The 27,506-nt window shown below is 42.0% G+C and overlaps 1 protein-coding gene across 4 annotated transcripts in view; it reads right to left on the bottom strand.

The window, feature by feature from the left end:
• Positions 1-25,167, bottom strand: part of OSTN (osteocrin) — a 115,962-nt gene extending 90,795 nt beyond the window's left edge. For 2 of the 4 annotated variants that reach the window (XR_015700515.1, XM_087739710.1), the window contains exon 1: positions 25,040-25,160. Coding sequence is in view for 2 of the 4 variants with exons in the window: in XM_087739710.1 (XP_087595836.1) it covers positions 25,040-25,108 (69 nt within the window). In the remaining 2 variants the exon portion in view is untranslated. Of the gene's footprint in view, positions 1-25,039 lie in introns of all 4 variants that reach the window. The other 2 variants (XM_087739715.1, XM_087739711.1) reach the window with 2 other exon arrangements.
• Positions 25,168-27,506: the final 2,339 nt, after the last annotated feature.

Genomic DNA, 27,506 nt, shown 5'->3' with positions numbered 1-27,506 from the left:
AAGCAGGGGGAACTCAGTGCACAGCACTCCTTGCTCATAATGCATTTGACTTGAGCCAAATATGAGGCTCGGCAGTGACAAATCAGGACATAAGGTGGCATTATTTCCCTTCCTTAACTGTCTGCAGGGCCGGAGTCCAGATCTCTGTGTCAATAGTGCTACAACTTTGCTACAAACAAGCTGTTTGGTATTCCAGAAACAAAACAAAACAAAACAAAACCAAGGAGAAAAATCAAGTCTGTACCAAGATGCATTCAGAATACTACACAAAGCCAAATCCTGACTCCTCCCCAACTTAAAATTTTCCCTGAGTACTGTGTATATAAAGTGGTCTGACTGAAAGCATCACTATTAGACTTACAGCGCATTAACTGCAGAGGACTTCTAAAGTAACATTTTGAAAATCTGGACTTCATTTGTATCCTTGACTCAGTGTTCAGTTGTGATTGCCCACAGCAGGAACTCCTACCAGATTTATACAGATGCTTGAAAAAAGAAATGAGAAAACAGTTGCAAAGGATACAGAAACTTGGTTTGCATATTCATCTACTTTCAGTTCATACAGGATTTGAAAGTTTCTTTTTTAAGAGAGCATATAGCGGTACATTTCAGGCACAGACTTGAAACTACAAAACAGGGAATCAACTTTTCCCTCGTCTTGCCCAACATTTGTGGTATACTTGGACTGAGAACCATCTTTTTTGTCTAATATCAGACTTGTAGCATGACTTGACTTAGTCCAAACCTAGAAACCAGAGGAATAAGCCTAGAAGAGATATAAGAAGGCAAAATGCAGTTCAAGTGCTGACTGCTGGGTTTGCAAAGATTTCACCATCCCAAGAACTGGCAATGCACACAAACTTACTCGAGAATATCCTAACATCCTGCAGAGCTCAGTATGGGTCCAATACTTCTCAGCATTTTTATCAATAACATGGTAATAAACATAAAAGCTCTGATAATAAGACGTACAGATCTCTGAGTAATAAACATGAGAAAGTGGTCTGAATCTCTCTGGGAGCTGGGCCCATTCAAACAAAACTTGTTTTACTAGCTGCATGTGCAAAACTGAGGGAGAGTACAATACCCTGGACAGCAGTGGTGCTTAGAAGGAACTGGAGAACACAGCAGGCAAGAAACTAAAATTCCACCTACATTGATGGGACAAAAGGGAAAAAAGTTGATGTTAAGGATGTGTGGAGAGAAGGAGGGTGCTCTGTGTAAAGAACAGGGGGGCTGTGTTTTGGGGAGACACTAGTGGGTTAAGTATAAAAATAATATCAACTGGTTAAAGATACAGGGGACTGATCTCTCTCCACCTCTGCCAGGTCACAGTCTGTTCAGTCTACCAAAAAAGACGACTGGGATGAGACCAACGGCCATGTGCGAGTATGTTTCCAGTTCCAGGTACATACAGGATCTTTTGTTCAACAGTTGGAAGCTACTGCTCACAACGGAAAGAAGGTGAAAACTTTAAATAATAGCAGTGGTTAAACACTGGAACTGTCTCTCACACAGCAACCCCTCCTCCCCTAGTAACTCAAAATCAGGGCAGGTGCCCTTTGGGACAGGATCTTTTAATCACATATAAAATCTCAGTCTAGAGAGAATTAAGAAGAAAACTGACAGAGCTATATGGTGTCAGAGGCAAGGTGGTCTCTTGTGGGTTTAAAGCTCTGTAAACACGTGATTCTACAAACCACAACATTCATTGCAATATTGACAAATATCCAGATGCATTCATTCATTTCTCCTGATAAAATACTCTCATGTTTAATTTCTTTATTATGCATTTGGCATGAAACTCACAAATGTAAGGTCTGCATCTGTGTGAACACAGGTTTAAAGAGGAAAGGCTTTCCAGGTGTAACACAAACAATCAGTGTTCTCATCTGCAAATCTTGTGCCACTTGAACACTGAGCCATGGGGTCCAGAAATAAGCAAAAATGGGAAGCACCTAGTGAAAAACCATCAGAAATGCAAGACAGCTCTGAAAAGGGTTTGTTTGTGTTTGGTTACCGTGGTGGTGGCAGTTGGGGTCAGCTCTAATTGCATCTGACCCATTTCACCACTTTACTGAAAAGGGGCTCATCACAATCCAAGAGATGCCAAGCACAAAGGCAAATTTAAACTCCTATCTCTGATTCCATTGATTGTGAGCTCCTGACAACTTTTGGATCCCACTCTCCTCTTCCCCCATCTTGCTACAACTCTGAAGGGCCTCTTTTATCGGGTCCATTCAGCCAGGACCACCATCACCATGAAAGCACCCTGTGTGGCACTGGCTCACTGTCAGACACGGTTCCATTTCATTTCATTCCATCACTACGAGTCCCCTGACATGGTTATTAATCATAGCCTCACTGACAGGGCGCTGAACTGTCTGGAGATGAAACTTCACATTCCCATCCAGGGCTCCCCAGGTAGGACATGGAATTTGTTTCATCTTTGTGTAATCAAGAAATGGAGCACATTAGGGGAGTGAATTAACCCCAACTTCAGGTTCATAAAGGTGTCCCTGCTCTGTTTAATTAAATCTGTCTTAAAATCCCCTAATCCCAAACTAAAGACTTAATAATGTTCAGGAACCTCTTTTTCCTTACAACATATTGCTATAATCTGCTGACGGCTTAGTATTGAAATAAACATGCTGCTCCTCTACCTGACCTGGCCAGTACAAAGACCAAAAACCACATGACTAAGACCAGCTTCTCTTAGAATGGCAAGCACACAGTGCACCACAGATGTTGTATGCCTGTAGCATTAAATTAAAAGGTTTTTAGGCTAATAAGTGTCAGAGATTGTCCAAAACACAAAAAATAAAAAATAAAAATCAAGAGTCAAAGCAAAAACAGGGTGTGAAGATTTGATTCTTTCTCTGAACATGCAGATACCTGTCCTTTCAGACTGAAGATGGCAAACCCTTACCCATGGGTTTTGTGTATTACACATTCCTTTGAGAGAGTCTTGAGGCACTGAATATCACCCCAGGTCTGTTTTTCATAGTGGCCAGAAAGAAGCTCTATTCAGGCTCTTCACATTTGGTGGGTAATCTGATTTTGTAATTCTTTCTTAAAAAAAGCAAAGAAGATTTGTTTCAGATTATGATTAGCAAAATTCAAACCTAGATCAGAGCTTCCTTCCCTCCATTAAAACACAGGTGGCTGGATTCAGGATTTTGGTACCAGAACTGAAGTAACCTGGAATATTGATCTCGGCATCCGTTTAGTCCCAAGAGGTACAAAATCATCATCAAAACTTTAGAAGACAGCTTGTGGAAAGCAGAGTGACTCTACGTGAGATCTTTGAGGAGGCAACCATATCAAGAGAAAAGCAGTGTGATCTGGCATTGGAGAAGAAAGACAGGAGGAATAAAGCACAGATGTAGAGAGGCAGCAAGGCAGGCTGTAAGGACTGCCAGCCCATTCACGGGAGGTAGACCAATTGCAATTGCTCTCCTTCCCATATCCATGGTTACATCCAGGTCCAAATGAGGAAGGCTACAACTTTCAGTGCTTCTCCCTTCCCAAGATCTCCTGCTATGCCTCAGAGACAGAAGGCAGGGAGAAATGTAGAAGACTTGGACACAGCAAACGCTGCATCCAAAGAGAACATGCAGCAGATGGAAACGCTTTCTACTCTTTCTTTCCCTAAGAGGATTATTTCAGCAGGACCTGGCTGGCGTCTGCACCAGAGCTAAGCACCAGTGACCACGCCAGCCAGCCTTACCCTCCTGTCAAAGGGTTTCATTAAGACTTTGGTTCCCTGTTGCTCTCATGGCGGCTTGCACGTGCTCACTAAATATCCGGCATCCACTTCCAAGGTATTTGCTGATACAGAAATCTCTTCCTCCCCCCTTGCCCCTCCTCCCAAGGACCTGGGGCCACAGAACAAGTCACCATCCTGCTGAGAAATTTTCATTACATAAGGATGGGACAGAGGACTCAAGCTGAACGTGTATTATCAGAGAGGCAAAGACCTTAGAACTGTACATTGTGACTACTCCTCTGACCACGCCATCAGTCAGCTAAGACCGCATGTAAGCCATGCAGAGCACAGCAACAGCAATGAACCCCTTCTCATGCGCTGCTCACGTTATAGAATAACCAGATGAATTGCTGCTCTTGACCAGCTCTGGGTGCTACTGCACTGGCTGCAGAGCCACACCATGGGTGGCACCTTGGGGCCGCTGTCTGGGTTTCCCTCCTTGCTGAAGGAGTATTTCAAACCTTAGAACTGAATAAAAATTCCCATATCCCAAAGACTAAAAGACAGACATTTGTATTCCCTCTTTCCCAACCTCTCTTGCCCTCAGGCCTGCCTCTGCCCTGCTTCCTCAGACAGTCAGAACAGCCATGGAGATCCAAGCGGGTGAGATCCATTTGGCTAAAGACAGAGAAGTGAAAGGACAGTCCCACCTGTTTTAAATAACACCACAAATATTTAATATAGTGTTGAGATGAAAGTGAGGTATTTTCATCATTAAGCTCAGAGGAAGAAAAGTCAGGATCCTTCTCTTCAGTCGCACAAGTAAATCCATCCAGCTGCAGAGAATGACACACCGTGGCCACAGAGTCTGCAAGTGGGGAGGATGGATGTCCCCAAATATTTAGCACCCCAGCATTCCAGGAATGAGGGATAGCTTTACCCATCTCTATTCAGGTAAGACAAAGCATCAATACTTCCAGCAGAATCATTCAATGAATCCACCTGGGAACCAGCTCATTCCTTTAATCTCATTTCTCTATTACCAGCTTGCATAAAACCAGGAGAAAGACTTGTCTCTGACTACATTACAAAATGTAGCATATAAAAGTGCATATACTCTGTCAGAACAATCATTACTTCTCAAAAATCACTTATAAATCCCATTCAATTAAAGGCACGGATTCTGGCTTCAATTTTATGTTACTGGTTGTAGTAGCAACTACAGCTTGGAAGGGTTCCTTGGCAGGAACCAAAGCATCAGACAAGTTGAATACACCATCTGATGTGAAACTCCCAACATTTTTTTCAGTATTTCTCACACATGATGCCTGACTTCTCTACAGATGTTCAGTAAGAGAGCTCAAAAGTTAATCACAAGTTGTGATATTTGGAAAGAGTTTCTTTTTAGAAGAAAAAAAAAAAATAGTAGAAATCTTTTCATGAAAACCCCTCAATCATTTGGAAAATAAGAACTATCAATACTTTAGTGTCTTCCTTTTTTTTTATTCTATCCCAATTTGCATTCTGTCTCTGGAGAAGCCATTCTTCATTGCTCTTTATTTTGAGGACTCTTTTTGGTTTTTTTCTCTTCCCAACGACTGAAAAATTTGGAGAACCTAAAAAACATTAGCAAAACTCTTAATTTTGGGGAGGGATGAAGAAAAGTGGTAGCCTGTAAATTGCTGGATCAGGTCCAGTAAGATAGCTTCAAATTTCTATGGTGCAATACACATGGGAAAGTCAGAGAGACTAAAAATATTTGTATTTTCTATTTAAAAGTCAGAGAATATTGGAAAAAAAATATATTTCCATCTTAAACAGTTTATGTTATATTGTATTTTTCACTTGATTCTTCCTAAAGCTTTAAATTTCTTATTTGCCAAAATGTTCAAAGAATAAACCCCTCCAGAAGCACTTAGGAAAGCATACATTCATCAACCCAGCACTGCTGGACCTGTCACAGCTGTTATGCCAATGACATGGTTGCATATCAATCAGCTAATTTAAGTCCTCCTTGTTTCCATAAGCATTTAGTTTACCAAAGGAACATAAAGACCATAAAAGCTAGGACGCAAAGTCAGTCTTAACTCTAGGGTTAAATTAAGGATCCATCTTTTAGCAAAAACAAATATCCAAGCAACAGTAATGAACATGATAATCTGACATATTTATATGTATCAGATTACCTGTATGTGAACGCACATACTGCAGATAAACATATGCTACAAACTGCCAATATAAACTGTAATTCACAAGTGACTAGATGCAGCATGCCTGTAATCTAAGTCTTAAATATAAGAGTGCCTCAGTGACAGAAGGGTGTTTCATGACTAGTGATTGCCTGAGGTGGCTTAAGGCATGTTTCATTTGCATCTCAGATGGCATAGCACGTTTTTGAGAGCATAGCCTAATGCTACCATCTCTTTTGGATGTCCTTATCTGCCCCAGACAGCAAGAAGCCCAAGCAGAGTCAATCAGGACTCAGCCTTGATGCACACTCAGTCTGGACAGGATCCATAAGCACAACAGTTCCAGCCACAGGGCAGGGGCAGAGCACACCACTAACATTTGCTAATGCTGGCCTTTGATCACTTCTGAGACTCAGCCCAGTAATTCCTAAGCATCCTGTCTCCCCACCTCTAAATCATACACAGTAAATAATATTTAAAAAGGGCACCCTGAAGTCCACACTTGGCATTAAAGTGTTCAGTTTTCTGATAAAATCTTGAGATGCAACGCTAGTAATGTAACACAGACCTTCTTCTAGCCCCCTCCTTATTTATGTCACAGCATCTTAACCTCCTGAAAAATCTCCATTTTTCTGGCCTCACATCCACCCCTCCTCAAATACATATCTTGTAAACCCACTGTGAAAATCACCTTGAAACATGGTCTGCCAGTCTAATAACGTTTAAGAAACAACAACAAGAGTCACTACTGATTAAAGCCCAACCCCACAATGGGGATCTTTTCAAGAATATAAAGTTATATATGGTCATGTGTGTGCAATATATGTGTAATGCCTTTGTCCAATTCCATTGTATTGTAAACAAGTACCTATGCCATAAGGGAAAGTCACCAGCATGAACCCACATCGCGCACAGCACCATATCCTGCTTTATATGCACAAATCCCAGCGTAAAGGCAGATGGAGGGGCCAGTTGTGTTAAACCCAGGTGATTATGTCACAGGTTTGGGGTTTTGTTTTACGTTTTCTTTACCAGCAAACTGTCCATTAACTCTTCTGAGAGTAGAAAGCAAAAGGAGAGGAATTTGTGAAGTCGGTAGTCCATATGGCTGGTAGCGAGTTAATCTGCGTCTAAGCAGCAGGTAGCATGAGCCAGGCTGTCTGTTGGGGTTGTTCGTAACCTAGGGGCAGATCATGGAACAGCAGGGAAGAGGATAAACTCAGCCTACAAATACAGTCAGGAATGTGGCAGGAAATTATTTTTGAAAACATACTCTGAAGCATAATAGCAACAATCAGACAGTCAGACCGTGTGTATGAAATCTATCTGGACTCAGGGCACACAACAGGAGTGTGCACAAGTGTGTGATAAAACAGATTGAGTATATACGTCTGTGTCCATATATATAAAACATACACTGTTCAAATAAAAAGTACATGCACATAAGAGTATATCTAGACAAACATTGCTTTTCTCTACAATTCTAAGCAAAACAAGAATAATTTATTTGCTTATGCTTCATGCAAACGATCTACCAAATAGCTTGATAAAGTTTTTAATTATGTCAACACCAAAGAACAAAAGGTAGAATTAGCAGAAACTGAGAGGTTCAGGCAACAAGAAAAAATTTTTAACAGGCAAAAAATAATGAGGAAACAAGCCATGGGTCACAAGAACAGCACAGGAGAAAGCCTTTGCACCCCCAGTACAGACTGTGACACTGGGCAAGGAGTAACATGTGACAGATAGCCAAGAACCAGGTGGCACAGAGGGACACAGCCTAAGACAACCTGGAGCAGATCCGTAGGGCAGACCAAAACAAGAAGCAAATCTAATTAAATTTTTTAATTTAATTTTGAAAATGTCACTCAATAAGAATTTTTATGTTTTAAGTTTTTTCACCATTCAAGATGACAATAAGACAGCCAACAATTGCCTAGGCTGGAACATTTTATTTTAGTTGTCTTTTCTAACTCATCACTGGCAAAACCCCAGATAACATTAACCCTCCATCTATCACTACCTTTAGGATGAGAAGTGGCAAACATTGGACAAATTAAGTAACAGGACACCACACAGCTGGATAATCTGCCCTTATTTTGAGGAGAAGGGGTGAAAGTTAATCGATCTTTATGAATACATAGATACAACAGTACCAATGGACCATTTAGCTCTACAACCTGTCTTCTGCGGCCAGTAGAGGATGCCCAGGGAAGAATGCAAGAGCAGGGCAATACTTCAGCCATATACTTTTCTAGTCATGAGGAATTTGCAGCTCAGGAACTTCTAGAAGTGTTGCCTTTGTATTTAGTACTAGCAATTAGTGCATTAGTAGGACTTCTATTTTAGCCTCAGCAAAGAGCAGCCTTCTTTACTGACCGTAACAAATTGCAAGACAGTTCAACACAGAGGGAGACACTCGAAACTTCCCATCACAAGTGAGAGCTAATCTTCCCCGAACTTACACACCAGAACAAATCAAACATGACAGATGTCATTTGTACTACATATTAGTGCACTACAGGAAAGCCAGAGCCACTAGGAATGCATGCTTTATAAAAAGCTCCAGCACGGACTGCACAGTTAATAGAAAAGAAAGGAAGCAATAAGGAATTATTTTCATACAACGATACTGATCTTCTGTGCAGCCACTTGGAAATACAGAATTTTTATGCAAGTGGCAAAATTTTGAAACCTGGGTGCAAAAGAAAGCTGCTCTTAAATAGGAAAAGTAGTGTCACCTTATCTACAAGGTACCCAACCCCTGACAACAGATGCTTCTGTCTCAGGTGAGCACTAGAACGCTGTTCAGGTCCACACACAAAGTCATGCAGCCGGGAAGTTTTGACAGAAATAACATTCCTTGGGATTAATGCCTATCTCCAAAATTGGAGGGAGAAAGAAGAGCCTTTGGAGGGACATTAGGCATAAGCCAAATCTTAAGAGGAAAAACAGGTCAACCTAAGTGTGAAATAATCTCAAAAGAAGTTCTCCCATGAGAGATCTGCAGTTAGGAATTGACTGTAAATTACTTCCAGCAAATAAGAGGAATAAAGAGTCAGTGGTTGGGCAGAAGAACTGTGCATTATTCTCTGGATGATCTCTGTATCTGGCTACCAAGTTTCAGAGGTGCTTGTCCTAGCACAGAAAGACCCTGTCAGGCATTTTACTGCATCTCAGCCATCTCTCCTCTCTTAAGAAGGGAAGTTCTGCTTAGTGGGAAAGAATCTTATCATGGGTATCCTAGTGAAATGCAAGAGGAGAAATCAGTTTAGTGGATGAAGTGAGTAGATCTGAGGTCTGTATACCTTAAAGCCTAGCAACTACAGGGCATTGCCATGTCCTTCACTGCCACAGGTCCGCACGCAGTGCCAGCCCTGTCCCAAAGATCAGCAGCACTAGTGATGCAAGTCTCATGAGTGGAGTACCTCAGTAGCTAATCAGCATGGCTACACATGCTCTGAGCTGAAGGTGAACGCGAATCCTTTTTCTCATTCTTAACCATCAGACTTCGCCTTAGTCACATAGATAACGTGCCCCCAAAAGACTGTGTGTTAAGTCTCATCTGAATTTTAAGCTGCATGTGTGACTCAAAGCAAATAAACTGCTGTTGAACATTCTTTGCCTTCAAAGGGCTTTCCATTAGTCCTCAGGTTCTGCTTTTCTCCCCTTCTTCAGGTTCAGATGTCCTACAAAGATCTGTTTCTTCACGCAACCTCTGCAGCTTCTTACCTTTAATTTGTACAACCTTTCTCCAGCTCTATCCTAGACCTGCAGAGTGATCTCAAAGATGCCAGCTCTCACAGATCACAAATACCGCCATATTGGTCTTAAATTCAACGCAAGATTTCTTCTAATACCTCAGCTCAGGTATGAGAAAATTCCTTCCCTCCTTCTGCATTTGTTTCTCTCCCTTAACTCTCAGGTCCTGAAACAGGTAAAAATATTTCTTTGCCCTGAGATCCACTTGTTTTAGGTGAGTGAGGAGAAAAAGGAGAAGCAGCTCTTCAGAGAACTGGTTGCAACTCTGCGTGTCGGTGCTGGTATCACTCAGGCATGCACAATGACATTTACCTTGTAGGTAAATAATTTTGTCAGGTATCTCAGCTGACCAGCTGGCACTGCCCTAACTGCCCAAAAGAGAGACAATGTTGAGATCCCCGACACTTCCATACTGACTGCACAGCTCCCATTTGCACTGCTCAGTTCTTTAAAGAACAAATAGAAAACTGTCAAGTTAATGGGAAGGTTTTGCGCGTGCTAATTATAGCACACAGAACCCCATTGTCTGTGTCCAAGGCTGGGTCACACTCTGTTGTTACAAAGCTTTTGTAACTCTACTAATGCCTTTAATATAAGCTCCTATTAATTGTATATTCAACTTAATTCCTAAGCTCAGTGCTACTGGATTGCACTAGCCAGGCAGCTGATTGTAATTACAGTGTGCTTATAGTGTGCTTAACCCACATTTATAAAGCACGTTAATTCTTATGATTCTGTTTTAATTTGGTGGAGGATTGACAGCCTTTTGATTTTGCTCCACAGAGCAGCTCCAACATGAGCAGCAGCCAGGTAAATATACCATGCTATACCGCTAACGTGACTCTTGTTCTGGAAGGAGGTGACATGGTGCTTCATCCTCTCTTGGGTAACTGGAACTACACTATCCCTCCAGCTCTCTGCAAGCTGTCTTTTTTTCTTGTACATACTGGCTCATTAGAAATCTTAATCTCCAAAAAAGCCGCCCTGTTAGAAGGCATAAACAGGAGTCCAGGGCAAACAGGAATTCCTACGATTGCCATAGTCACTGAGGAACCTACAACCTTCAAAACAGAGTTTTCCTATCCACGAAGTCCCATAGTTCCAAGCCACTATGCAATATTTCAGCATTTCTAGAAACTAGATGAAGTATTTCCTCAGCTGCTTCAGAACAGTTTTGGACTGTATCTACAGATGACTGTAGATCAAGGGAAACACGACTTTGCCTATTTGCTTTTTTGCCTATACTGAAAACCTCAGAGAAGCACTGATAACATGCAGCACGTTGCATAAATCTGGAGAGAAGCCAATACCTCATTTACTCAGTTGGCTGTCAGCCCATATGAATTGCCATTTTTGAATGACTTAAGAGCACTGAGGCATAGAGGTCTTCCTGGTGCTATTGCCATGAGTTATAATAGGATCAGGGTGCACACCACTTATGTGCTATAGAGGACAAGATGAGGGTGGGCCACGCAGAACAGAGATATGTTGAAACTTTAGGATGACAATTGCAGCTTGGCTGTATCCAGCACCATCTCCACGTCCCTGACACTCCAATTAGCAGGTAGCTCCTACCTACAAAAGTTCTCCAGGATAACAAATTCTCTTCGCAGCAGGTCCTGTTTTACCCTCCCTCTCCTCACTCCCTCTCCCTTCCCTTGGTTGTTCCAGAAATAATAAATAGCAAATAGAGAAAGTCCTGTGGGGAGACACTAGAAAGATCAGTGATCTGGATACCGTGAAAGAAGAAGAAGAAAATAATGTGGTGTTTGCTCTGAAGAAGATTTAAGGAAGGTCTCAAATATGGAAAATGTTGCTGAAAGAGGAAAGGGAATTAATTTTATGTTCAAGGAGCACAGGACATGAAGCAATGGACTTAAATTGCAACAAGGATTGTTTAAATTAAACATCAAGAAAAATCTCTGCAGGTAAGAACAGTGGCATGCTGGAACTGGTTGGCAAGGGATCTCCCATTCTTCTCTTTTTTAAGAGCTGGCTAGGCAAATACCCATCAGGCACAGCTGAGGTAAAGAGCAGCTCATTTTAGGGCATACAGACGGGCCTAATGACTTCCTAGGATTTCTTACAGGCATCTTTTCTATGATTCTTTTAACCTTTATATTACCTTTTTTTGTGTGTCTGACTGTTTCTCTCTTATTAGCTTTTTCTTTGGCAAAAACAGTTTTGAGTGGTAACATTAGCTCTTATTATACAACTTAATGCCAATATCCAATCTTTCTCTCATTTGTGTTTCCCTTCTTGAAAAAGATATAAAAAAAAATCCCTCTGTTTTTTCATGTATCTACACTGATATTTTCAACCAAAATGTTCTTTGAAATAAAATGAACTTAAGTACAAAATGCTAACTTCCAAAAAACTTCACTTCTTTTTTAGTGTTAGCTTCTCAATGAAAACATCATTGTTTTAGAAGACAGTTTTCAGCACAAAGGACTTAATCTTTGACTTATGTTTTCACAAGAAAAAAAGTAACTTCCTAACTTGAAGTAGTGATTGCAATGTTCTTTTTAACTATTCCTTTTTGCCATTTCCTGCATTAAACTCTCCATTAACATATCATTTTGATTTCTTTACTTTTAAAAGATGATTACGTATTTTTCAGAAAACAAAAGACAACCAAAATATAGGGACTGAAAGTGTTTATATTGTGTACTAGACCATTGCCCGTACGTGTGAGCACATGTTTAAACACACGCACCAGTAATAATATCTCAACTTTACAAATTCAGAACCTGCTTAATCTCTGTTTAACGAAATCCAAACAGGGAAGCCCTCTGTCCCCAAATGCTGCTCTGCCTTTATCCCAACAGGCGGGCTCTGGGCTTCTCTGTAGATGTGATTATTGCTGTCCAATTCTTTGCCTTTCTCTCAGGGCCATTCTCTTTATGCAGGATGACTCATTAGCCTCCATCCCCGGCAGGGAGCTGACATCCAATTAACTAGCTGACTGTCCTCTAGTGGCTCCCACTACTCCTCTAAGGCTCTGTTTACAAACACAGGCTGTTGCGCCCATAAGGGAGGGGAAGTTGAAAGTTCCCCTGCCAGGCCAGTTTGTTCAAAACCTTCAGAGCCCTTTAAACAATACCTTTGTAGGGTAAAGATCGGACATATTGCTTGCAGCAGGATGCAAGTCATCCTAATGGCTACATCTGCGTTTGGCAGGAAAGGGAGCAGCAATTGGTATCAAAACAGGAGCATCGTGACATGGATCTGGGTTTCAGCTGGGAAGCCAAAGGAAACTAGCAGACAGTGAAATATTATTGAATTCTGTACAGGAACACACCCCAAGAGTTTGTCCATAGCGATGTAAAGCTCTCTCAGACAAAAAAAATAGGCTTTTGAGTATAGAATTATAGGTATAGCAATGTTTGTGCAACACCTGCACCAGGAGATAAGTCATTTTATTAACTCACATAGCAAAGAAGCTCCAAGTCCCCCACACAGTCTGATACTTGCAGAAAACACAGGTTTTTACTTTGCAGGGACTCACTACAGAGTGTCTCTGCCTTTGATCTGTATGTGCTGGTCTCATTTGTTGGCACTACGAGTTCTGCTTAGATTTTTTCCCCTTTCAGCCAACTCCAGAGGAAATAAGGTGCCCAGAAAACTATGATCACCGCTACCCAGTTTCCATTTGGCACCAGCTAAACCAAATAACTGTTCCTACTCAGATACAGGTCTTCCCTGGAGCAACAGCTTCAAATTGAAGTGAGAAAAGCTCCTCCTAACTTGGCAGCTAGGAGATCTCCCTGGCAGCAAGTCTGAAATTGGACTTCAAATTCATGTGTGCCTGAGTATTTACAGGATTTTTGGATCACTATCTAAATCCTTATCTTCACCCGCAGCTCCCTTTCCGAGTTAGGTATAAAACCACCAACTGAACCAGACACTTTCAAATCTGAACCCAATTCCTTTGAATTTTCATGAACATGGTCTCATCTTTTGAAATAACCTGCACTTGCTACAAACAAAAGCAGTAGTTTGGTTTTTGTTTTGGTTTGTTTGGTTTTTTTTGGTTTTTTTTTTTTTTGCAGTGAGGAATGTTGACACTGCCTTGAGAAGGTCTCCACTGTTCCACACTGCTTCACTGGATAAAGAACAGAGCAAAGATGGATCCCAAAAGAAACAGGGAAGCACCAAATCCTGGTTCTTATTTCCTCCAAAGCTGCTTTGCACCATGCAGACACACTTATAAGGTGTTATACTCGGCTTAAGATCTCTCTCTCACACTATTAGTAATACAAATGAGAATTTATTAAGCATTTAAGCCTGAAGATTTAGTCTCAGTTCTTTGTCTAACGTATATATCACAACAGAGATGCTGACACAGGGATCTCAGTAAGAAGTAACTATTCCTGTTTGGTTACATAGCAGGCAAAGCTTTCAGCCAGAGAAGGTCCCCACAGGCAAACACAAAGCAAGGCTTTGGTCAGAAATCTATTGTGAGAGCAGCTTTAACAGACTGAGAATTTATCCATCCACCTCCTCTAGATGACTGTTAACTAGAGATTAACATCTCAATACCCTGAATCTGTACTACAAGTTACATTGGTGCTTCCAACCTGAAGCAGTGCAGTCAGCCCGGTGAGCTCAAACCACCTTCACCAGCAGCGTGAGGTCTCATGAGGGCCTCTCACATTCTGGTCCCCAACTCACCTGCAGCTGTAGCATCCTCTCACAGGAGGTGATAAGAAATAGCTGAGGGACAGGCACTTATTTAGCCTCAAAAGTCATTTCTGCTCTAACCAGCTAACCACAGGTTAAAGCACAGCCTCTGCTAAGCAAGCTGTTGCTGTATCTGGGTGAATTATATTCCAAACTGTTGTGTACAGATTGACTTTACCCACTAATTAACTGTTCTAACTCATTACATTATAGGAGCAACAACGATAATTGCCATGTGCATCGTGGTATGACACCAGCGCCACAAGCCAGCCAGCACAGCAGTGCATGACAGAATGTGAGCTATGTCACTCTGTCCCAGACCCTGGGCTGTGCTCCAGCTGCAGCCTGGTCACAGAAAAATTAAGGGTCCTTTTCAAATTTAGATCATGCTGCTCAGGACCCAGCCCAGGCAAGTTATGAAAACCTCCAGGAACAGTGATTCCATAACCTCTCTAGCTTATCATGTTTGGGTTTGGTTTTTTTTCTTTTTTTTTTTTTTGTTCCTCTCCCCTCATACCTAGTTGGAATATAACTTGTCCCAGCTTTTGACCACTCCAAGTCCTTTCACTGTGTGTGTCTGAGAATAGTTGGCCTCTGTCTTCTCTATACTTCCCCATGGCAGTGGAAGACTGCCATCAGACTCCCTTAGCCCTCTTCTCCAAGCTAAGCAAATCCAGCTCCCTTGCCCTCATGTCCTCCAGCCTCCTGACCAGTTCAAGGGCCCTCCTACTAGATTCTCCAGTTTGCCAACAACTTTCTTGCACTGTGAAGACCAAAACTAGATGCAGTACTTCAGACGCAGCTTCACCAATGCCTAGTAGAGATCATTAAACATCTCTCAACTGGCTGACTGTGGCCTTGCTAATGCACCCCAGCATACAGATAGCCTTCTCTGCCCACTTTTGCTTTGTCTAGATAGTCATAAAATAACCCGTTCATCAGCTGTGTCAAATCATTCATCCCTGGAGTTCTTTCTGCTGCCTGTTATTAAAATTGCTATCTTTCTATGCTCAGCATTTCCAGTTAAGCAAACTATAAGAACCCTAAAAGTGTTTTAAAAGTCCAGACACCAATAAGCCCACTCTTCCTGGAGACCATGTATGCCCATGCAAAAAAATAGCCTCTAACTACACTGTTTTGAATCCTGTGGCACAGCCCAATTCACTTGTGAAAGACCAACAGATGGACAGAAAGAGACACCCTCCTCCCCCCTTTAGCTGGTATCAATTCCCATTAAATACTCTCTTGTGTCCAGACTATACATGCTGACCACTCAATGCAGACAAAATTGCAATCCACCTTGATGAACTTCCTAACAAGTTCTGTGTGTCTCTCCCTTGTTCCTCTACCAGTCACACTCTCTCTCTAAATTTTCCTCTAATTAATTCCATGTTAAGCACTGAAAATCTGCAGGGTCCTCTCAGACGTCCCTTGTCCCTTTCTGTACGGACCCTCCGGGTCCCCAGTGGTAAGCCCACTGGTAAAAAGCCGACATCTGTGCGGCAGCTCACAGGCTGCAATTTCAGGTATAGCATGTGTTGCACCTTGAACTACCGTCTCATTTCAGACCCGATCATTGAGACCAATTAAGTACAGAGCATGCAAGGAGCCGACCGAGTGTCACGTGCTGACTATAACCACAAGGACTTAGAGGCCACAAATCTGTTATTACCAAGCTGTTCCTGACAGCAGCATGCTGCCTCCTAACAAAAAGAATAGATTAGGATCAATCAAGTCTCCCTCTGGCTTGTCAGTGGGACTTTGGACCACACCTTCCACCCAAAACTTTCCTCTTCTCCTGCTTCTGAACACCTAGGCAGCTCCAGGCTAATAAGTCGGCTGCAGAGTCAAGCATGAGCTGAACCATATGTTCATAATTAGTTAACTTCTTGCTTTGTCGCTAGAGGCACTATCAATAAAACAGTGACAGCCCGTAGTGGCCTTAGGAGATGCAACGAGCCACCCCCAGCCAGCATGGAGCCCTCCCCTCCACACGGGCGACTGGCCGTATTTCATTCCAGCTGCGGCATTGTGTGGTGAATTAACTTTATCCTCAATTTAAAAAGCCAGCATGAAATCAAAAGAGAGTTGAGAAAAAGAATAAAGAGAAAGAAAGAGAAGAGAAGAGGAAGGGGTGGGGAGGAAAGGGAAAAATCCTAGCAGGTCAACTCAAAAAAAAAAAAAAAAAAGTCTGGTGAGTGACAGTCTACAGGGATGGCCCCACTTAACCCATTGCTGCAAGGCTAGCTGTTGGCAGCACATTAACTTTCAAAGCCATTCTGCCTCTTATTCCCCAGTGCCGTGGTAGAAGGTTTCTTGTTACAGGCTGGAGGGAGGACCCAGTGATATAATTGTTTTTAAACCAGTCAAACATATTGTTAAATAACAGCCTAGATAGTGGGTAAAGCGGAGCAAGAGCCAACAGCGCCAGAGTGAGACAGGCTGGCTGGAAACACCATCTCAAGGTGAGTGTGCTGCACATAGCACCACGTTCAACTGCGTACTTGAGCAAATAGTGGCATGACTAGGGTATATCTTGTGAACAACCCAGTCTCCAGCAGAGTACGTGGTGGTCATCTGTGCTCACTGCTCCACTCTGAGCCTCAGGAGATGCAGTTATTAAAAAAAAAACCAAAAACAAAAAACAAACAAAATCCCATTGTTTTTATTTTTTATTTTAAACATGAGTGAAAAGAGCAAGTTAGAACAGGCCCAGTGATGGTCCAGACCTAGGTATGTCACACTAAAAAAGTTCTTGTGTTTTCAGTTTGTTGATACCAGACCGAGATCAGATACTCCCCTGGTTTGGGAAAGCACATGGCAGTAGTCACACTGTCTGGTATTAAGCCAGGCTCCCTACAGGCAATAGAGAGTCCTGGAGACTTCTAGAAAGCAGTCCACAACACTTGAATCCAGAGCCTGCCTATCCTAAGGTCCTCACACCTCCATGGACTACAGAGTTACTCAGGCAACCTGAATATCACCGACAACTAAATGCCAAAATGCTGGTAGTTACCTGCTAGTGCAATCATTCCACCTCCCTCAAGGTTTCACCGAAACAAAGTCTGTGTTTGCAGTGCTCCCAGAAGCAAATTTTATGTGGTTACAGATGCATTTGAAAAGTTGTTCCTTTAATGTGGAAGAAGTGCTATTGTCCTCTTAGGGCTGATGGAGCCTGTGAGATGCAGCTGTAAAAGAATTCCTTTCCCCTGCTTCTGCTCTTTCTGCACCAGCCTCTCATCTCCACCAGCCCTGGCCCTTCAGCAGTCTTTCCAGGCGGCTTCACTGCCGTGCTTAGCCCACCCGCTTTCTTGCCGACTCCCATAACTGCTCCCTCCTCTGAGAAAATCTGCTGTTGCCCTGGCCCCTCTAGTCTCCTTTGCAGGAGAAACTGGCTGCTCTTGCTAGCAGGCTTCTCTCTTCTTCTCAGCCTACTCTCCAACACTGAAGAGCGACTTTGCTGCCGCCTCCTCCTCTGCAATGGAGCTGCTCGGATTTGTCTGTTCACTTCTCTACTGTGTATGTGCCCACACAAATCCTATGAAATCTAATCAATCAATCATCCTTGAGGGGCAACTGAGGCTCAGGCAAACCCCAGAAAAGACTGTATGCAGGATGCGATGACAAGTCCAGCCGGTACTTCTGAAAAGTCTTGGAAGCTACTGCCTAATCTTGGAAAGGTTCAACTCCACAACCACCTTTTCAGGATTCAGGAGTGCTCCTAGCCACAAAGCCACAGGCATGCCTCAAGTCTCTTGCAGAGGATATGGAGAAAGGAATTCAAGACTCTTTACAGCAAAAAGAAAGCAAGAATAACTTCATAGCCCAGTGGTCAGCATACAGCTCCCCGGGGGGGTGGGGGGCAGTAACCAAACACTCTTGTGTCTTGCTTCCAGCACTGTTTTGGATTTTACAGTAAACATTTAAATGCACTGCTGCTAGTGCAGAAATGAAAGCCCAGTCCCTCTCTCCCAGATAGGTGCTTTAACTGATAGGTTGGAGCCCTGGTCTTGAGTATTCCCTCTTTACTAGGAGGCTCTTTACTTCATTTTTATGCATTAAAAAAGCCAAAAAAAAAACCCCAAACCTATAGATGTCTCCTACACAATTTTAGCAGAACTGTTCTAAATTTTAGATCATCTGTCAAATCTATTAACTGAAATTTCCAGTTCAGTCCAAGAAAGGGGAAACTAATTATTGTAGAATTTTTTTCTTCACTGCTTCCCATTGCCACCTCACCACTACTGATTCTTTCTCTAACACGATCTCTTCTTTCACTGACACACCAGAATTAAAATCAAACAGAACATTTTTCTGAAAAAGGTTGAGTTTTAAAAACCTGGACATAATTAAAAAATCAGACTTCTAAAAAACCACGAGAAGATAAAAGAGACACCATTGATTTTAACGGAGTTCCCTGATCTTTATGTTTGACGTTAAGCAGCCTTGCCAAAGTCCCCTCACCCCTTTAGGGAAAACAAAACAAAACCCCAAACAGAAATAACAACCAATACATACATTAAACATGATTATCATAGCCAAACTCCCATGCTCAAGAAATTTCATTCAGCTCATACGCATGCACATTTCAGCCGCGCATGTTCTGCTTTCCTGTCTGGTTGCTCTTCAGTGATAAACATGAATTTCATTTTTCTCTGGGGAAGAATAAAATTATCTGGTTCATAGAGTTTGGAAGGCATGTGGATGCCTTTAGAAGGCATATGGATGCCACTATCTCAAGAGTACCTGACCACTGATGAACTCCTTTCAGGAAGGGATGGCTTGGCATCTCCACCCTGCTCGGTTTGAATGATAGCTCAGCAGGTATATCAGGGGGAACATGGCCAAATGACTATATTAATACAGCAGCTGTATATGGGCAATATTAACACCACACTCGCAAAGAAAGAGTAATCACTAGTTGCAGACCCTAAGAAAATGATGTTTAAATGGAAGCTGAGATCCTGATATAAAACCACAAAAATCGATTTGTTTGTTTTTTCAATGGCATTTATAAATGAACTGTTAGGTGAAGTCTTTAATAGCAACTGCTAATAGCTTCAGAAGACAGTTCAGTGAAATGCAAAAATGGACTTTCATGAAGTTTTTTTTTCAGAACATGACTGAAAGGAAGTTACTAAATCTTTAATCATTATCAAAATATACACTTCAGAACCTAATTTTAGAAATTAAGTTTGCAGCATCTGAGTACACAGCTCTGTGCTACCTCCATGCTGTGGTGGTTTTTTTTCTATAGTAGAGATATTCCAGAATATTAAAGAGTTGTCTTACGGCGCAAGTTTCTGGGACTATATTTACACAATTACCTAAGAACATTACCTTAAAAGGTCTCAGAGATGAGATAAAACAAAACAAAACAAAACCACCCAACCCTTTAAAATTCAAACTATGGTAAATCTAAGAGGCGGCAAACATGTGAAAAAAAGAATATTATTCTATAGCTTGTCTCAAGACTCAAGGAGTATGATTTACATTATTTTAACTCTTTACACAGAAAATACTGATTTTAGTATTAAAAAAAGAGCTTTTTTCATTTTGATTCAAAAAACAGGCTGACAGCAACATTGTTCCAGTGATGGCAAATACACAGACTTACATCATTAGACAAAATTAACCAAGTCTTCTGGATTTGGAAAATGCTGGTGAAAGAGTATAAGCTATGAGGGGGAAAAAAAGAACAAACAAACAACTACGGACCTGAACTTATTAATGGAAATAATCTGGTGAATAACTGTGCTCAGTGAGTAAATGAAAGATGATTGCCTACTGCTCCCAGGCTGTCCCAACCACAAACTAGTCTTTTCCCAGCTTTAGTATTTGGAAATACCAGAATTTTCTTACACAATGCCACCTGAGATAGAGGGGGAGCAGAGCCTTATGCCTCTATACTGTTCAGTTCCTCCTCCCAAAACTTAAAACACAATTGCAAGAACCTGCATGAAGGCTCCCTGATTTACTCGGCTGAACAACCTCCTAGATCTGCATTGGTGGGACCAGAGGGAGGGATGTTAGCAAGCCCTCTAGTGTCCACCTACTGCACGTTTCTAGAAAACACACCGACATCCAGGAATGAGTGAAAACCAAAACATTTTCACCAATAAACCATCCCTCCTACTTCACAGTACCAAACCACATCTTTGAAAGAATAAAGTCTATAATCAGTGATACTCTTGAAAATAAAAATACCAGCACTTACTGGTCTAGCACTGAGGGCTATTCCTCGGTCAGAACATCTAACATAGTATCTTCCTCATCACAAATTTGGTATACAAAGAGATAAAAGTGAACTGTTGAAGGCCACCTTCCAAGCCAGTAGCTGACCCAGAAATGAGCACTGTCAAGCCTCTCAGTTTCCCAGTGAAGTATTTTGTTCTGCAGGGTGACAGCTCCTTTATGCCTGATGCACCAGGTGGGCTTGACCAGACTCTTCCTTGTAGACTCGTATCTCCTGGATGCTGAAGACTACAGATAGGTCTAAGCCCTATTACTAAACACAAACTCCCTTCAAATTTGAGGAATCGCAAAACAACATCCAACAGCTAATAGTAGCATCTGAGATTAAACTGGTTCACTTCAGCTGAACCCGTGACTTTTCAAACAACACTACACTTCCCACCTCTACGAGGGAGGTCAGTGAACAGTGACCACAGCCAATAAGGGTCCCAACATGCATGTCAGGAGGCTGCTGAACTTCAGGGCTAGCCACAGATGACAGATCAGTCATTGGGGGAATCTGTGGATGGCAAGAGGTCTCATTTTTGTCTGACCAGAAAGAGAGAAAAGATGAAACGGAACCCATTAGAGCTTTTGGGCAACTCAGTAGCTGCCATTTAAGTCTCTGTTCCTTCCAGTCCTATCGGGACACTAGAACACAAGAACCTAGACCTTCCTCTCTGAAGCCTGCTCTGTTGCACTGTACTAACCTCTTTTTTCTTTCCCTGCTGTACTATTACAGTTTGCAATGGGATTGCACAAGTGTAAAATTACAGTAAGGCATCGATGAATCCTGCTCTCTCATCCAGGGGCAGTTAAAAACCCAAAGATTTCTCTGGTTTCTTATTCACTCTGAGGCCTTTTTACACTGCTTTGGCAAGTACAAGGCTGCCAAGTGGATGCAAACCTCCCCCCCCACCCCTTTCACCTCCAGGATACCATAAAGTACAACTGGACAAAAAAAAAAAGTTTGTAGTTATTCTCCACTGCACATCATTGCTGCGAGGGAACCCATGCTGTCATTGAAGTGCGTAAACTTTTGCTTAAAATGAAATTTCAGCAAAAATTCAGGGGAGAAAACAGCTCTGATGTGTTTTGAATGGAATTCTTCTTTTAAAAGGCTTTGGGATTTGGAAGACATTTACTCTTTTAGTCCATTATATCAAAATCATTGACAAAATCACAATGAAACATTTTGTTCCTTCCTAAAAACAAAAACCAAAGAGGGAAAAAAAATCTCTCACAGAGAATTAAAAAGCATTCAGGTTTCATTCCAACGAGCTGGGCGTCAGGACCTCAGCATTCTTCGAGAAAAGAGATTATTGTCTCCAGCCAGCTCTGTGTAAGCCTGTAAAAATCCTCTGCCAATCTTTTAGATGAATTACCAGCCAACTAATTCCTTTTCATCACCAGTTCATCGAACACTACCTGCATGGACTAGGAACTGGAGATTTTATGTATCCAGACAGAGTTGTTTTAGTAGAATATCTCCCTAGTGACTTACTGTTTTAACTCAGCCTTTGAACAGTGTGCACAAAAACCCTGACATCTTTCTCAGCTCGTGACAACAACATCCTTCACCTTCTGACCCCCAACACATTTCCACACATCCTGGGATCTTTCTTTCATTATTGATTAGGGAAGGCAATGCCATACAGCTCTGCAATGAAGAGATGCCCTCACATATATTTACTCAGATCAGAGATCTCTGCCAAACCTCCCAACTGCCAGCCAAGAAAGGAGAGATGGAGGGGAGCCAGGCTGCCAACTCCTGAGCACCAGCCAAGAGGAAAAGCACTATTAAATAGGTGAAGCCCAGTACATAGGTATTGGCAGCACGGTGCACACTGGAGGAGCTCACAGGTTAGGTTATGAAGCAGGCAGATGCACGCATCAGTGCCCGATTAGACACGAGGCCCCATTTAGCTTCGCATCTGGTCCCATAAAAATTCATCCCAATTTGGATGGAACCCATGAGCTAAGCTTTTCTGGCAGGTCTCCCTGCAAAATAGTTTGACTTCAATAGAAAACACCATGGAGAAAAACATGCTTTTCAGCACACCAGTCTTTCTCTTGTAGACTCAGCAACTTCCCCCAAACCATGATGGCCAACACTCACAGTCAAGAGAAACTGTTTCTATCATCTGTCATTTAATCATGGGACTACCTCAGTGCATTTGTTTACACCGCTGAATCACTCTTCTGTGATGAAAACATTACTTAGCTGCAGCATGGCAACTTAGTTCAGTGGTAACCTCTGGATGGAGGAACATCAACACGGAAGTAGCGTGCTGCTGATGCCAGACCAAGAACAGACTTCAGTTCCAAAACTACATCAAGGTTTATGTTAAAAATCCCATCCAATTAGCCCCCAAAACTCATGAAAAGTTTTCTGTTCACAACTAATATGGCTCTTGTGGAGCCTAGTGGTCACAGCCAAGAACAAAGGGACTCATTTGGCCAGGGGCTACGCGAGTACACTTTTGCTTACACAAATGTAACATCTAAGCAGATGCACCACTCCTGATTGATAGATGAGGAAATGAAACACAAGGAAGCAGAGACTGACTTGGGTCTATACAGTAAATGGGTGACAAACGTGAGGTCTGAAACCTCAGAACAAGTGCTGCTATAAAACTGCATAACATCAGACCCAGGGGTACAACATATTTCTCTTCCATACGCCAATCAGATTGGCAACAGTGACAGATTCCCACCTGTAGTTTTCAGGAGAAGCCATCAGCTTATCAAAAGCCAGACCTGAGACCTGTACCTCTTTAGGAACTCATTTTTTTTATGGTACAATTCCAGCCACTCAAAAGGAAAGAGCACATGCCTATAGGACACTGAACCAGTGCAATTAGTGTCCTCTTCAGACAGAAGATCAATATACGCAGTAGAATTAATGAAAACATTCAAAAGAAAACTCCAGAATGATAAAAAGCAATATTCTATTTATTTTAATACCACAATGCTCTCGCTCTCAATGATATTCTGTAGTAGTGAATTCTATAAATATACTGTGTGGTACATAAAACCAGCACTTTTTCCATTTGTTTTTCCATTTCAGGAGATGATTCCTCATTACCTGGGGTGTAATGAGCTGCAATCTAGAGGGCTGTGAAAAAATAAATGGTCACCCACACTGACGAAAAACAAGGTCTATCTACTAAAGCTGTGTTAAGTGCTTCTCAGATGGTCAGGAAAATAGAAAAACCATTACACAAAACTGGCATAGATTGTTGTTTATAAGCACAGCAAAATAGCAAGCACAGGGGCTGGGAAGAAAAAAAAAAAAAAGCTTAAGTCCAAAAATGGCACAAAAGCCACAAATCTCCATGAATAAATTTAGATCAGAAATTAGAGTAACATTTTGAACAGTCAAGGAGCAGTACCAGTGTCACAAGAGAAAGCACTGGGGGGCTGCCGTTAAAGTTTTATGAACTGACTGCCAAACTAAAGCAGGAGATGGGAAAAGACGACCCAGAAGTGCCTTCTAGTCCTAAATCTTCATAAGTAGTTGACTGTGCTTTACCTAACAGATCTCTCTTCAAAGCAGGGATCTTCTGTCCCTTGTGAAACAACAGTTACATCCACAGGAGAGGACCAAGATTTGCTGTTAACAGAACAGGGGTAATGACAGATGCGTGAGCACTTGTGCACAGAACAAATAGTGCACATACATACCACACATTATTCAAACATGCTCCTTGCATGTTTCATCTGCAAAGATATTCTATACATAAAAGGGTCATTACTTATGTATAAAAACTTCAACTTTTTCAGATAAACCCAAAGCGCGGCTGGAAATCCATGGAACTCCATTTTTACAAGAAAATACGATGTGACTGTAATGTGATTTTCCAGTTCAAAATTTATCACATCCAATAAAGAACATCCCTTCAAAATCTTAATGTCTGCATAGGGAGATAACGAGCTCCTTGCACAGTTGCTACCCAGAGGATAAATGTGGAAGATGACCACAAATCTAGAGGCATATAACTTCTCAGCACCTTAAGACACTTTCTAAAAGTCCCTAGGTAGTTTCAAAGCAATTCAAGATTAACCAAATGTTATAGATATTAGTTTGGATTTTCATTATTTAATTTGAGACTAAGTAGTACCACACATATACAAATCCATCAGATAATATCCATTACTCAAATTCGGTTTCTAGACCACTATAAAATGTTCTTCTTTTCCATACTGCTGCTAAAATGCGACTTATTTCCTTGAAAAAAACCAACCTTTTTCTGAACACAGACAATTAAGCACTAGTAATACCAAATTCCCTTCTAGGGATCTATCAGGGATAAATCTCATCCAGTGTATACCAGAAAACACAGAAACAAAATCACATATACCTAAATGCACTGTGTGCCCTCATTTCAAATCAGAAGAAAGTGTCGAAGCCATCACAAGAATTGTGCCCAGGTAGGATAGCCTCTATCCATTGACTCACCACTCTTGCTGTGAGAAACTGCAGGTAAACCCAGAAAGGTCTATTACAACTTTTCCATCTTGAAGTCATCTTTTTAATTTGTTTGCTCCTAAATACTTGCGAAACTCCACAGTACTAGACAGTATCAGTACAGGAGAACTGAAGCCCAACAGCACTGAAACCTCAGTTTGACTAACTGCCTTTTACAGCAAATGAAGTCCACAGGTGTATTTACTGCCAGCTGACAATGATTTCAAAACTAGGAACTGGTGTGAAAGTGATGGAAAAAGTAAACATTACCCTAAAATGTACCAGGAAGAGATAAAAGAGATAAAGATTTGCCAATGCTTTTCTCTAAAACAGTGGTGCATTACACAGCAGACCAAGTAATTTTGGTCATCCATCTGAAAAACAGGTCAATGTCAAATGCAATATTCTCTGAGATGGGTTCCTGCAGTGTTTATGTTAGGGGAAGACTGTAAAAGAACCTGCCTTATTTGACCTTTGTGGCAGCGCTCTGTGAAGACATCAAGGCAAAACACTACAAGGGAGAAGAAGTGTCTAAACTAAAGCAAGAGTTTGGCACAAGGACAAAAGGGATTATACCTGCTATGAATACATTCAGACTGGAAACTAGAAAGTGTCTAGCCATCAGAGCTCAGAGTATGGTGTAGCCTCACAGTGGGAATAACATAAGGAAAATAACCTAATTAGTTTTAAGAAGGAGATTGAAAAGTTTAAGAATGTCTCAACAGCAGGGGGACTGGATTTGGGAAGTGCCTTTTAGTCCTGTGTTGAAGAAGGAAGACTGATCAGAGAACAACCAGAACCTGTATCTGCATACATTTCCATTCAGAAGCATTCTTGCAAATTAGTCTCATCAGTCTTAACTAATCACACCTTTAGTTCACAAACACCATGAGAGATTCATGCAAGTGCCAGATACCTGTATGTACCTGACTATAGGTTAATGTCTGGAGTGAGCCCCTATTTTGCCACTGATATACTAACCATTCTTCAGAGTGATAAGAAGCAATCTAGCAGCAATACGGCAGAATAAGTGAAGAGGATTTGGGGTGGGTCTGGACACCCGTGCAGGTGTTAGCATGAAAAGTAACACACACTGTAGTAAGTCCGCTATAAAAGTTTAATTAAACTATTTGTAAATATTATTTTTCTTCTGTGTGCCATCTCTTCTGAGAGCCCGTTAACAATGGTCCAAATGCAATTTCAGGGCCATTTCTCCATAAAAATGAGTTAAACCAAAAAAATCCAAGTTTGTTGTTTGTCTTCGTTTTTAATCTGAAGTATTAGCTTCATCACTGTCATTTATCAAGAAAAATCACAGAAATTACAGAAAAAACTATATATACAAAGAACACATGGGAATTAACACACCACAATGCATGTTAGTGTGTTCTCAAACCTCAAAAAAGAGCCGCTATGACACTCAAAGTGAAATCCTATCTCCACTGAAGCAATACTGTAGTCTTGATAAACATTTCATCCCTGAACTTTATTTCCAATTACAGAAGTGCATCATTAAGTACAACAAGCAGTAAGAGCTCTGAGAGGAGCCGTCTCAGATGAAGAGGAAAAGAATTAGTAGATGATTGTTACTTGGTTTTGCTTTACACTACACATTGATGTGTAATTGCTGCCTTTACTTGAAGCTCTTCTATCATCGTGTGTGACATCCATGCACAATTTTGCAAAATCAGTGTTTTCTCTCTTACACCAATGACAATTGTCTTTCCTTGACAGAAAGTCACCCAAAAGTTACCTCCCCAAACGTACGAGGCTCTTGGGCTCTGTATTTGGTGGTCTCTTACCCACATACCATCTTTCACTTCCCCACCATAGAAACCATGGTACTGTGCGTTGAGATGAACTCCTTCAACTCAGAAAGCAAAGCACTGTCAAAACCCAAACCAACACGATACCAGCTCTGCAGAAGCAACAATGGAGTGACCACAGGTTTTCTTCATACCTGCTTTTCACTCCAAGAGTGTGCCCGTACTCCTCCCACCGCTTCTCAGAGGCACATAGCATGCCTGAGCATACAGAGCTCTGCCAAGAGGAAGCAGGGACAGAGCCACCACCATTGTGTGAGGCAAAGGGCCCTGTCTGGGAGCAGCTGTGAGCCCGCAATGCTTCTCCCCACACCCACGCAAAGTGGGCAGGAAACATTGCTCACTTGTCCCTCCCTAAACGTGCTTTTAGACACTCAGGTCTCCTCTCTCTGTAGCTGCCCTCTGTCCCCTGAGGGGTGAGCTATGAGGTGACCCAGGGGTGCTACAAGGGGCATCCCAGCACCCCTTGCACAGGGGATCCCTTCCCTTCACCCACCAGGCCTCTCCACTGCAGGCTCCTCTGCACCTGCCTCCACCCCACCCAGGGCCAGGCAGGCACCTCCCGAGGCTGCCTGCAGACGCCAGGAGAGAGGCCATGTGGCCGGGAAAGAAGGCGCAGGGCAGCCCCGGCCCAA

Source organism: Nipponia nippon, unplaced genomic scaffold (genome assembly GCF_047370975.1).
Source record: "Nipponia nippon isolate SJK-2023a ecotype South Korea unplaced genomic scaffold, ASM4737097v1 scaffold_7, whole genome shotgun sequence".
In the NCBI taxonomy this organism is placed as follows: domain Eukaryota; kingdom Metazoa; phylum Chordata; class Aves; order Pelecaniformes; family Threskiornithidae; genus Nipponia; species Nipponia nippon.
This window is presented reverse-complemented; position numbering and strand designations above follow the sequence as displayed.